Below are 12,323 nucleotides of genomic sequence, written 5' to 3'. Positions count from 1 at the left end.
TCCCATTTAAAAATAAAACCAACAACAAAAACCAAGTATCTGCTTTCTGCAATTAATTTTCTTCAAGTTAACTAATCTAAATATTTGAGAAGGAGATATCCTGGCAAACCATACATAATGGTAATCAGAGATGTATTTTCTAAGTACAGATTTTCATTTTCAAACTATTAAAACAGTAAAACAATACTCAACATAATTAATGTTTCTTTAATAAAATTCAAGAAAGTACTTTAAGATCTTACAGAGCAACAGGGTCATTAATTTAATGACCAATTAAAAGACCTAATTTAAAATTCTAAATATTTCAGTGATTTGATCATCAGGTTGTCTATGACTGTTTATAATAGTTGATAACTAGAAATGTTCAACAGTCTAGGTATAAGGTTAATGTCACTGTTAGCTAACTATGATAGTTACCAGGGACATAAAATGCTTTAGTCTCAGGAATCCTTCTACAGTGCATTTTACACAAAAGTGATCTATTTTTTTTTAATATATTTTATTGATATTTTACAGAGAGGAAGGGAGAGGGATAGAGAGCTAGAAACATTGATGAGAGAGAAACATCGATCAGCTGCCTCCTGCACACCTCCCACTGGGGATATGCCCGCAACCAAGGTACATGCCCTTGACCGGAATCGAACCCAGGACCCTCCAGTCCGCATGCCGACGCTCTATCCACTGAGCCACACCGGTTTTGGCAGTGATCTATTATTTAATCACACCTATTGAAAGGTAAATAATACTGGAAACATGTAACTCTCACAAAAATGATAAAAGATGCGTATCTCTGATTATGTCTGTAGTGTCAAGCTTGCAGGAAAAGGCTGGTTCCGAGGAGAAAAATAACCAGAAATCCCTACAAAACATTTCTCAAGGGCCCCACAAGAAACCTGACCCAACAAATAATTCCTTGTCCTCTGGAGCTACTCATCAAATCTATTTACGGTGCCTTGTCACTCAACTCTAAAAGCTACTCACTATTACCTAATCCTCAAATGAAAAGTAAAGATTTTATTAAGTATCAGGTAAGAAATTATTTAATAAAAACTTACAGAAAAGTCAACGATTATTTCTAAATAAAACATTTATCTTACCAGAATGAACCACTTCAAAAAACAGAAATGTGGCAGAAACTATTGCTTTAGGATCAGAGGATCAGACTGCATCTGACTTTAAGAATTCTACAACGCCCTAACTAGTTTGGCTCAGTGGATGGAGCGTCGGCCTGCGGACTGAAAGGTCCCAGGTTCGATTCCGGTCAAGGGCATGTACGTTGGTTGCGGGCACATCCCCAGTAGGAGGTGTGCAGGAGGCAGCTGACTCGGTGTCTTTCTCATCGATGTTTCTAACTCTCTATCCCTCTCCCTTCCTCTCTGTAAAAAATCAAAAAAATGTATTTATAAAAAAAAAAAAAAAGAATTCTACAACATAATCTTAAAAGGACAATATAGTCTAAGACTACAAGAATACCAAGATTTACAAATGTTGACATGACAAAAGCACAAAATCTCATATTATTACTATTTTTTTTTTCTATTGAGTTACCAGGAACAATTCAAAAAGCTTCAAAAGAATCAAAGAGAAAAAAGCCAAGTTAGGTCATAGGTCTAATATGTCATCTATAGTGTTTTAGGATGTACATACCATCAATACTTCGGAAATCCAATAAATACGTTCTACTATCCACTTGGTATAACTGTAGACTCATTTTGGAGTATGTACTTGTCACAGGATTCTTCCTTCGAACGCGCAAATAATACGGGTTCACAACCTAGCGTACGGTATGGACGAAAACAACGTCACAAGCAATTCGTCTATAAAACACTACAGGTTTGCCAAATGTGCCCATAATCGGAATGCCCTTTCTTTCCTACCTTCCATTCATAATCCAGTTGTTTAATTGCTCTACAAACTTCTGCCATGATGTCACTTGGCCGGCTTTGACTTCTAATTCCCAAGTGCCATTTTGCTTTCCTTACACCTTGGTGTTTGGATTTCTGTGGATTTAATTCGTCGAGGGTATGGCGGGTCCTGGGAGTTTCAGCCACCAGGAAGGGCACTCTCTCCGGGTGGGGCCGAGTCAAGTGGTGGTCATCGAGAAAGGAGTCAGGTGGGCTCGTCGCCAGGTAAAAATCTTTGGCCTCATTCATTATTCTCCTGTTGTCTATGATGAGGTGGTAGGCGACTGCCAGCGGGTCCTGGTGATTTCTGCTGTAGAGGCAGCTGAGTACCTCCTCTTCTGAGCACTCGAATTTTTCACATACTTCTTTCAAGGCCTCGTCGTCAATCATGGTCGAACTATATGACGGATCCTCAGGAAAGAGATACTTTGGAAGGTCCTGTTTAAACCATTCATGTTCCCTGAGAGACAAAGGCAGGGCCAGAAGGGGTTTTTAGTAGAGATGAGACTGAAAGTAACAGTTGGGGAATCTAGGACATAAATTCATTTGTATATATTATACTGTAGTATCTTTTTTTTTTAATATATTTTATTGATTTTTTTACAGAGAGGAAGGGAGAGAGATAGAGAGCTGGAAACATCAATGAGAGAGGAACATCGATCAGCTGCCACCTGCACACCCCCCACTGGGGATGTGCCAGCAACCAAGGTACATGCCCTTGACCGGAATTGAACCTGGGACCCTCAGTCCGCAGGCCGACGCTCTATCCACTGAACCAAACTGGTCAGGGCAGTATCATTTTTTTTTTAAACTGAGATTTTTCCTCTTCTGGCTCACAGTTCTTTGTATATATCAAGGGAAATGGTGTGGCCTCCCTCTGATTTTAAGAGGGAGAAAGCATTGCTGTAGTAACAGGAAAAGAAATGGGTATACTTTAGATTACATTTAAATTGGGAAAGAAATACATAAAATAAGAAAAAGCATCCCCCACTTAGTTTAAAATATAAACTTTGGAAAATGATTTGTCTCGTTCATCAGCCGGTGGAATCACACGCTGACCTCTGCGGTCTCTTTCTGGCTGGTCTACAGACACGGAGCAAATGGGAAGGAACCAAGCTCTAAGTTCTACATGTGATCTTTCCTCCTTCTTCGCTGCCCTGGTGCGTCTTGTTCACTAATCCCAGATCTGCACCTCTTTCTTTCTTCCTTGTCCCTCCATCTCAGAGAAATGTGCTGTCTAGCCATTCATTATAAGACCAAAGAGAAATTCCCATAGCAGGGGGAAAAACAAAGGAAGGAAACATAGTGGTAGAAGAAACACAGTTTGCAGTGAATTTTAAGTCTTCATCACAAAAGGCTCGCCCAAATTTGAGAAGTAGATTTGTCACCATCACCTTTGTCTTACTTAAACTATAGGTTGAACCATAAGAAACTGGCAATATTGACGGATTTTGTGCCTACAAAATAGCAACTTCATATATGACTCAATATCTACTACAAAAAGTATGTCATGGATTATACTAAAATGTTCTCATTCCTTGAGATGAACAAAAGGAAAAAGCATAATAATTCATGAGATTAGAACTCAAATAGCTACACATAAATGAACTACTAAAAAATATTAATCCCCCAAAAAATTTAAAGAAAAATAAAGCTAAATAATATTCAAAAAAAATAAAATAAAAAATAAAAAGTACTAATCCTAACAAGAATACTTAAAAGTCACATATGAAGCATTCTGTAGAAAAACCTCAAAGAAGCACTACAAAAAGGACCCTCTCAGGGTCCTTTTATTTTTCATTAGCTATTTTTTAAATGTAAAAAGTAATATAATGTTCACTATTACAATTTCAAAACAAATAAAGATGCACAAGTAAAAAGTGAAAATCCTCCCTCCTTACCAATCTTACAGTATAGTATTTTTAAATAACACAATAAATTTATGTGTCTATCCACTACTTTTTAACATAAATACCGTACATACTGTCCTGCAACTCTACCTTTCACTTAACTTACATCATTGACACTATTAGACCTGATAATCTGCAAGTTGCTTTATTACCTGATATCCTTGATGGTGGCCCTCTTCATAGGATCCACCTGCAGCATATGTTTCAATAGGCTAATCACAGAAGGATTTAAATACTGAGGGGTATAAAAGATTCCATCACATATCTTCTTAAAAAGGGTTGGCACGTGGTCATCATCAAATGGAAGGGTTCCGCATAACAAGGCATAGAGAATAACCCCACTGCTCCATATGTCTACCTCCGGACCCGCATACAATCTGCAACAGGAAATACCCACTCGGTTAATAATCACTAGCAACTTAAGAGTCAGTCATTTAACCAAAAATGTTAAGTATGGCCTGGCTGGCATGGCTCAGTGGTTGAGTGTCCACTTATGAACTGGGATATCACAGTTCGATTCCCAGTCGGGGCACATGCCCGGGTTGTGGGCTTGATCCCCAGTGTGAGGCATGCAGGAGGCAGCCTATCAGTGATTCTCTCTCATCACTGATGTTTCTCTCTCTCTCTCACCCTCTCCCTTCCTCTCTGAAATCAATACAAATATATATATTTTTAAATGCTAAGTATGGATAGTTCATCAATAATTATTAGAATATAGTTTATGTAATCAGTGCTGTATACATATATTAAGATTTTGTACTAATTCTATCAGTACTTTCTTTGAAAACAAAAGTCAGAAATTTGTCTTTTAATTTATAGACTAGAGCTAAAATTCTGTTCTTACTACCTACTATGGCCCTCATGAGATTCACTCAATAGTCCCAAACCTTGAGCAAATACTATATCGTCAGTGAATTTAAAACCACTGTTGTTTGGTTACAGGGGAGAGAGGAAATGATCTTTCATCAACTGAGAATCTTCTCTAGTGACGAACTCTACATCCAGTCTCCCCAGTAACCCAAGACCTTCTCAAGGTAAAGGGGCCTGAGACTGGAAGGAAGCCACGCTAACTGTCTCACAGATTCTATTTGCAGTGCACTGTAGCCAGCTGGCCAGCCTCGCTGCAGACTGGTCAGGTACCCCATGCAAAGTCTGGCTTCAGAGAAAGGATTTCTTTAAATTGGTCAAAGAAATTGTTGTACTGATCGATAAACACTGTTTTTCTGTTTTTGTTTTTTTAAATCTTTATTGTTGAAAGTATTACTATGTCCCCCTCCCTCCCCCATTGACCTCTCCTAGCTGTCCCTACCCCCTACCCCAGGCCTTCACCACCCTGGTGTCTGTGTTCATGGGTTATGCATATATGCATACAAGTTCTTTGGTTGATCTCTTCCCACTATAAACACTGTTTTGAAAGTAAAAGTTTCCATTCATCCAGACCTTTCAGAAAGACCTTATGCAAACTAGGAAAATTAGACTTCAGTCATGGCCCATTGCATATATGCATAATTACAATACATTTATTTTTATTTATTTATGAATTAGATAGCACAAATGAAATTTTTTAAAGAATTTTGGACACTAAGTTAATATAAAATGATAAAACTTGCTAAATCTAAAATTAGGATATTTTTGCCTTATTCATAGCCATAACTTTATAGAAATATAATTTCTCTGAACAGGTTAGACCAGTGGTCAGCAAACTCATTAGTCAACAGAGCCAAATACCAACAGTACAACGATTGAAATTTCTTTTGAGAGCCAAATTTTTTAAACTTAAACTTCTTCTAATGCCACTTCTTCAAAATAGACTCGCCCAGGCCGTGGTATTTTGTGTAAGAGCCACACTCAAGGGGCCAAAGAGCCGCATGTGGCTCGCGAGCTGCAGTTTGCCGACCACTGGGTTAGACAAGTAAGCTGATGAAAATAGGAAGAAAGTACTACAATATTTCTGCATTACAAATTAATCAGGATCTGAAACATTCAAACAAAGACAAGGGTTTGAATAAAAGTTCTTAAAGTTAACTATAGCCCGGCCAGCATGGCTCAGTGACTGAGTATCAACCTATGAACTAGGAGGTCACAGTTCGATTCCTGGTCAGGGCACGTGCCCAGGTTGCGGGCTCAATCCCCAGTGTGGGGCATGCAGGAGGAGGCTGGTCAATGATTCTTTCTCATCATTGATGTTTCTATCTCTCTCCCTTCCTCTCTGAAATCAATAAAAATTTATTTTTTAAAAAAGTTAACTATAAAAACTAGTAAACAAAATCAACCTTCTGTTTTGAATTTCAGTGAGACAGTGAAGAACAATTACTCTTTTAAAAAAATTAAACTTCCATGTCATCTAAACTATTCAAAAAGGTGCACCTTAGAAAGATTATCATTGTTTCAAACATGAATTTAGTAATTTGAGAGGTTAGCATTCTTACAGTATTGGTCTCTAAAAAACTTTCCTAATGAAAATTCAAAATAAATGAAGTCTGAAGATTTTATTAATACTTGAGTCCAATACTCCAAGATACTTTATCATAAAACCTTAAGCTACTACAAAATACTATCTATTTGAAAAACTAAAGCTACACATTACAATTTTAATTCTTCATCTAAATTAGGGGTGGGAAACATCTGGCCCACAGACCTCATAAGGCCCATGAAATCATTCGGGCTGGCCCTGCCAGGGCCACTGCAGGCACACTTGAAGTTCAATAAATCCAGGAGCTTTTTTCATAGCAACATAAATTTCTATTAAGTGAATCATAACTATCCAAATGGCCATTGGCAGAAAAGCGGTTCCCCACCCCTGATCTAAGTAAACAGTAAGCCACTTCTAACTATTAAATATTTCTGTATTAACCAAGTTTTTAAGGTCTTACCTACCGTTAAAACTCACTCGTTTTAAACCTCCAATTTCTTCCACCAGGGAGTAAAAATGTTAAGTACTCTCATCTAATTACTTTAATGTAACATTGACTTTGCATACCAACATTCTCCTCTATAAATGGAGACCTTAATTACAATGTTTTATTCTTAAAACAGAACACTTTCTGGATAATAAAAAAATAAGCCTTAAGTTCCGATCCTTTCACTAAATTAAACACTATAGGCACTACAGACTAACAAAATCTAGGAGAAAAAGACAATGACAGATGTACTGAGGGCAGGGAGCGTCAAATACTACCTTCCTGAAATTACTTCTGGTGCAGCATAGTTGGGTGAGCCGCAACTTGTTCTTAAGAATTCACCATCTGACATCATGTTTGAAAGACCTGAAAATGCACAAAATCCACTACTCAAGATTTCCCAAGGATAAAAATAAAAGCAAAACTCCATTAAACAATACCATTGAGTTTGCATTAAAGTAATATATCATTTTATTCTTTATTCCAACAAAATCCTATAGTCTTTACTATTTCCAAATTCTTTGCCACTATGCCCTAAAATTTATAATCTACTTCAACATTTAAAGTTAGTGCATTTTTTCAATTTAATGAGCATATATTAAGCTATTAGTCACTGTGCTTACTAAAATAAACTCGGCATGTTTAAATTTTATTAGTACAGAAATTACTAGAAAAAATGTAGAACAGAGAAGCATTAAATTTGAAATTTTCTCTTAATCCCTGTTCTGATTCTTTAATAAAATATAATAATTTTGAAAATCAAAGTTCCCTCATAGTTTTACTACAAAAAGACCCTATATCTTCTCAAAAATGTATTTGATTCATTTTTCTGTTAGATTTAACAATGGCAATGGCAATTTCTATATGAAATAAAAGGAACTTCAATTCATTTTTGATAATTTGTCAAAATTTAAAATTTCAGGCTGAAATTACATTTTTCTCAAGTTGAAATTGTTTTTCTATCATTTAAAACACCTTACCTTTCTTTCCCTAAATAATTTTGTTCATATTGTTCATCTTCTGGCTTCTAAAGTTTGAATAACTCCATCCCAGTCTCCTAACTTTGCTCCATAATTGATTAAAAGAACACACTGGAAATAGGTCACTAACTTCTTCTTCACACATAATGGGCTCCTTCAAACGATGTCGCTTCTACCACTGTTTACCTACTGTCACAAAACTCCATTTTAAAGACATAAAGCTAAGAAAAGAGAATTCCTAGCTCTCTCCTCCTTTTTGCATGCTCATGAACGAAATGGTGAAGATATACTCCTTTGGAATACTCAGTCCATGACATCAAAGTAAGAGTTATCTGAAGAGTGCTGCCCATGTTCATTGCACGTGATGAACAGATGAAACTGTAAAAATCTCCTTACCAAAATCAGCGATCTTGGCATTCATGTGTGCATCCAGCAGGACGTTTTCCGGTTTCAGGTCTCTGTGGACCACCATGTGCCTGTGGCAATAGTCCACTCCAGAAAGGATTTGTTGGAACAGCCGTCGGCTTTCTTTTTCATCCAGCTACGGAAAGTAGAGAGGCATCTTAAAGGTGTGTCTTTCAACAGAAATTAATTCTCCCATCTATAAAACTATATGAATGCATGGACCTCATTTATGAGATACTTTTGAGATGCAGAGGAGAGCTGTGCAGCACAAACAAAACTGCTAGGAGGATCCTGGGACCCACATCAGTAACTCAGCTTTCTAACGTGACCACTTTCATGACTCCATTGCTATAGCTTGCTTTCCTTTATATCGCATGAGCTATTTCAGATAGTTTCAATTTCTGCCTAAAACTAGACATGTTTTCTCCTATAAATGCAAAATGTTTCATCTTTCATTCCTTTAAGAATTACTTACTGAAAACCTCATGTACAGTTTAATGCTATGGAGCAACAGAGGGACTAATACAGCTGAGAAAATAGACAATAAAATAAATGAGTGGTAGTGCTTTGAAGAAAAATACAGCAGGAAAAGGACACAGTTATGCTGTGGCGGGGGTACTATGTTAGACTATATGAGGGAGTCACATTTAAAGCGTTGTTAATGAATTACCAAGCAATCATCTCACTTTATGTCCTGAAATAAAAGACGTTTTCATTTTAACAAAAGAAAAACTTTAATTCCATTTATTTTATAAAATATGGAAGCATTTATCTTTAATTGACTTACTGAAAAGATTATCTTTTGCTGCAACTACATGTTTTTAAATATTCTTTTACCAGTAAAAATTCTCTTTCCATTTATCCATATTTTCTTATTTTGTTTTTTTCATAATTATTACTTTGACATGCTTGCTCTCAAGAAGGGGTATTTAACTAATAAGCTATTAATACTTAAGGTGAAGAACTCTAATATGCAATTCTCTAACACAGGGCACAAATTAGCATTCTAAAATGAGACTTTTATACCTTAAATGACATAGATAATCTGGGAGAAAAGATGAAATAATAATATTTTTGGAAGCAAAATTAAAACTATCAAGTATGCCTGGACGGTGTGGCTCAGTCCTTGATTGCTGACCTATGAACCAGGAAGTCGGGGTTTGATTCCTGGTCAGGGTACATGCCCAGGTTTTTGGCTCAATCCCCATTGTGGGGCATACAGGAGACCGCTAATCAACGTTTCTCTCTCATCCATGTTTCCATCTCTCTATCGCTCTCCACTCCTCTCTCTAAAATCAATAAAAAATATATATTTTTTAAAAAGCTATCAAAGTACTGTGAGATACCCTTCCTCTAAAAATAATGCTAATGAATTAGCAATCTAACACCTTTATTTCTAGAAGAAATGTAGGTACATTTTTTTAAACAATCATATCAAATATACTAAATGAAAAAAGAATGTGTTCTAAATGTGAAAGAGAAGAAAACTTAATTAAAATATAAGAGGTAAAATAACTAGATAGGCTACAAAAAATCAAGATTATACTATATTAATAATAAATACAGTACAAAGGATGAAGGAGGGAAAATTTTCAAAGGAAGATTTAGAAAAGTCAAAGCGTATTTCCAGTCAAACATGGCAGACTGAACCTTTGGCCTCCACTCCTTGCGATATTACTGAAAGGACATTTGCATGTAAAGACAAAAAGAACCAGAGACGAGACAGCAGGAGTCAAGGGAGCCGCCACGCTGGAGAGTGGATGACAGTGAGAAAGACTTCGCCAGCCAGAGGACGCCGAAACCCACGCCCAGAGGGACGGAAGCCAGTAACCACTTGTCTGTACAGAGAGCCCTGGAAAGGCTCAGAAATGGGGAGTCCTGGGAATTTTTGAAGGTAGAAGCGAGAGGTGGGCTAAAAACAGAACAACTGGTTGGAGAAACACGTTCTAAACGCCTCTGCTAGGGAGTAAGACCCATGATTTGCTTCTTAGTAAGGCTGACCCAGCTCTGTCCTCAAGGCCACCCAGGCAGGTTGAGGCCCCAGAAGGAAAACATGGGGATTACGTGAAAGTCAACATACTGACTTCTGTCACCTGCAGCCTCTTCCCTTTCAGCTTCCTGGCTGCTGAAAGCTTGCTGGCAGCTGAGCTGATGCCCAGGGAAACTGGAAGGTTTCTTCTGGAGCAACCAGCTAATCCAAAGAAAGCTGTTTGTTGTTACTGACCTTTGGTGGACCCCAATAAAATGGTAAGTCCCTACCTAACCAACCTATGCGGGGGCCACCCCATGAGCTCAGCCTTCCGTACCTCACTCTCAATGAGTAGATAGCCGGTAAGGAAGGGCCAATGCACAAGAGACAAAGGAAGACCAATAAAGTGAATTTGAAAAAACCAGGGAGCAGGGAACTGGAGCACAGACTGTCCAGAAACAATGCCGGGAACGCAAGAAAAAAATTTAACGACTTGTCATCCTCAGATAAGAGTATTCCATCCATGGAGAAAAAACAGGCTATTTATAGAAAAGAAAATTTCAGAAAACAAGGAAGACCCTTGAAATAGAAACGATGACAACTGAAATGTTAATCTGCAACAGATAAACACAGAAGAAAACTCCCATAATGTTAAGCAGACTGACAAAGAAATGGAAAAGCAAACAAGATGCCAATTCAACTTCCATATTTCCAGGCAGAAAATGGGGGGTACGGGGAGATACAGTGAAGAGAAGTGGAATGCCTCAAATTTACATGAACCATGTTAAGAAATGGCAAATGAAAATTAACTTGTTTAATGAGTATGATGAAAATAAACATATGCTATATACTAGTAGAACAAGTGAATGACATAAAGAACTTCATATTGGGAGGGGGGAATGGATTCTCGGTGCTAGATATGGCTCCTATAGTAGAGACTTCAGCATGCCAATAACCTGGATGTGAGAAAAAGTATGGGCAGGGGTCAGAGTTCAGTTTTTGTATCTGTAACTTAAGATACTATTCAAAATGTCTTCTAAAGTTCCTTCCAACTCTAAATTCTCTAAGTCTACTTAAGTCCTTCATGCAGCCTGTTCTTACTACTTCAGGTACATCAGATTTCGGAAACAGAAAAGTGAATGCAATTTAAATATGGCTAGCGTTCACTATCAAGGCCTAGATCTGTAAATATTTAATAATATATTTTGTAAGGATTAAATAAATACTTTATGATATATATTAAAAGTATCTGTATGCCCCCAAGGCATTGTCTGAGAATCATGAGTTCTGTGGTCTCATTCCAATTCTGTCATTAGTAAGTCATGTGACCTTGAGCAAATACATAAACTGAGTCTCAGTTTCCACATCTGTGTAAGTAGGCTGAGAAAATCACAAATGACTAAGGGAAATGGGTATTAAACAGACCTCCTAACAAAATCGCTTCCCACACAGTGTCCTGAAGCTGGTAAGGGGTAAGGAGAGTTACAAACAGGTACAGGATTAAATCAGAACTGCTTACCCTTCCATTTTTACAGATATAATCAAATAGCTCTCCTCCTGAGACATACTCCATCACCATGAAAATATCAGATGGTGTACTGATGACCTGGTACCTGGTGAGAGAAAACATTATCTACCAACATTAAAACATGTATATTCATTCAGTCAATAAATATTTACTAAGCACCTGGCTGGGAGCTGAGAAAACTGCAGGACACGAAACTGCTCTGCCCTCCTGGGGTTCATGTCCTAGGAGCCAGGCGACAAACATTAACTAAATGAGCATTATCTCAGGTGGTGGAACGGGCTCTGAAGAGAAATAAAGCGAACTGCGGGGACCCTTTCTATGGAGTGTTCACGGAAGGCCTCTCTGAGAAAGCAATATCTGAGCAGAGCCTAATGGAAGTGAGGAATGAAGTGTGCCACCATCTAGAAGGAGGTGAACCAGGCAGAGGGAGCAGCAAGTGCAAAGGCCCTCCATGCGGAAGTCTGCCTGCCATGTTCAAGGACGGTGAGAAGGCTCGCAGAGTGAGCTGGGAGAGAGAAACAGGATGGAGTCACAGAGGTGAGTGGAAGCCCGAGGACACAGAACCTTACAAGCCAGGATGGAGCTTTGGCTTTTACTCTAAGACGAAGGTTTCAAGCAAAGCAGTCGTGTGATCTGGCCTATGCACGGGTGACCTGTGGCGGCAACGTGAAGAAGTGACCGTGCGCAGTAAGGATGGAGGCAGGAGCTGCTGCAACAGACCATGAGC

At 38.1% G+C, this 12,323-nt stretch overlaps 1 protein-coding gene across 2 annotated transcripts in view; it reads right to left on the bottom strand.

Moving 5' to 3' along the window:
- The window catches only part of PRKAA1 (protein kinase AMP-activated catalytic subunit alpha 1), a gene marked incomplete at its 5' end in the record, with an annotated part of 32,604 nt that overhangs the window by 4,399 nt on the left and 15,882 nt on the right, over window positions 1-12,323 (bottom strand). For both annotated transcript variants that reach the window (XM_080680005.1, XM_080680006.1), the window contains 6 exons: window positions 1,648-1,774; window positions 1,878-2,364; window positions 3,967-4,191; window positions 6,993-7,080; window positions 8,091-8,235; window positions 11,588-11,681. In XM_080680005.1, the coding sequence (XP_080536131.1) occupies window positions 1,648-1,774; window positions 1,878-2,364; window positions 3,967-4,191; window positions 6,993-7,080; window positions 8,091-8,235; window positions 11,588-11,681 (1,166 nt within the window). The remainder of the gene's footprint in view (window positions 1-1,647; window positions 1,775-1,877; window positions 2,365-3,966; window positions 4,192-6,992; window positions 7,081-8,090; window positions 8,236-11,587; window positions 11,682-12,323) is intronic.

The sequence above is a fragment of the Plecotus auritus genome, assembly GCF_963455305.1.
Source record: "Plecotus auritus genome assembly, chromosome: 7".
NCBI classification, from domain to species: domain Eukaryota; kingdom Metazoa; phylum Chordata; class Mammalia; order Chiroptera; family Vespertilionidae; genus Plecotus; species Plecotus auritus.
The sequence above is the reverse complement of the archived record's forward strand: the minus strand, read 5'-3'. Positions and strand labels throughout refer to the sequence as shown.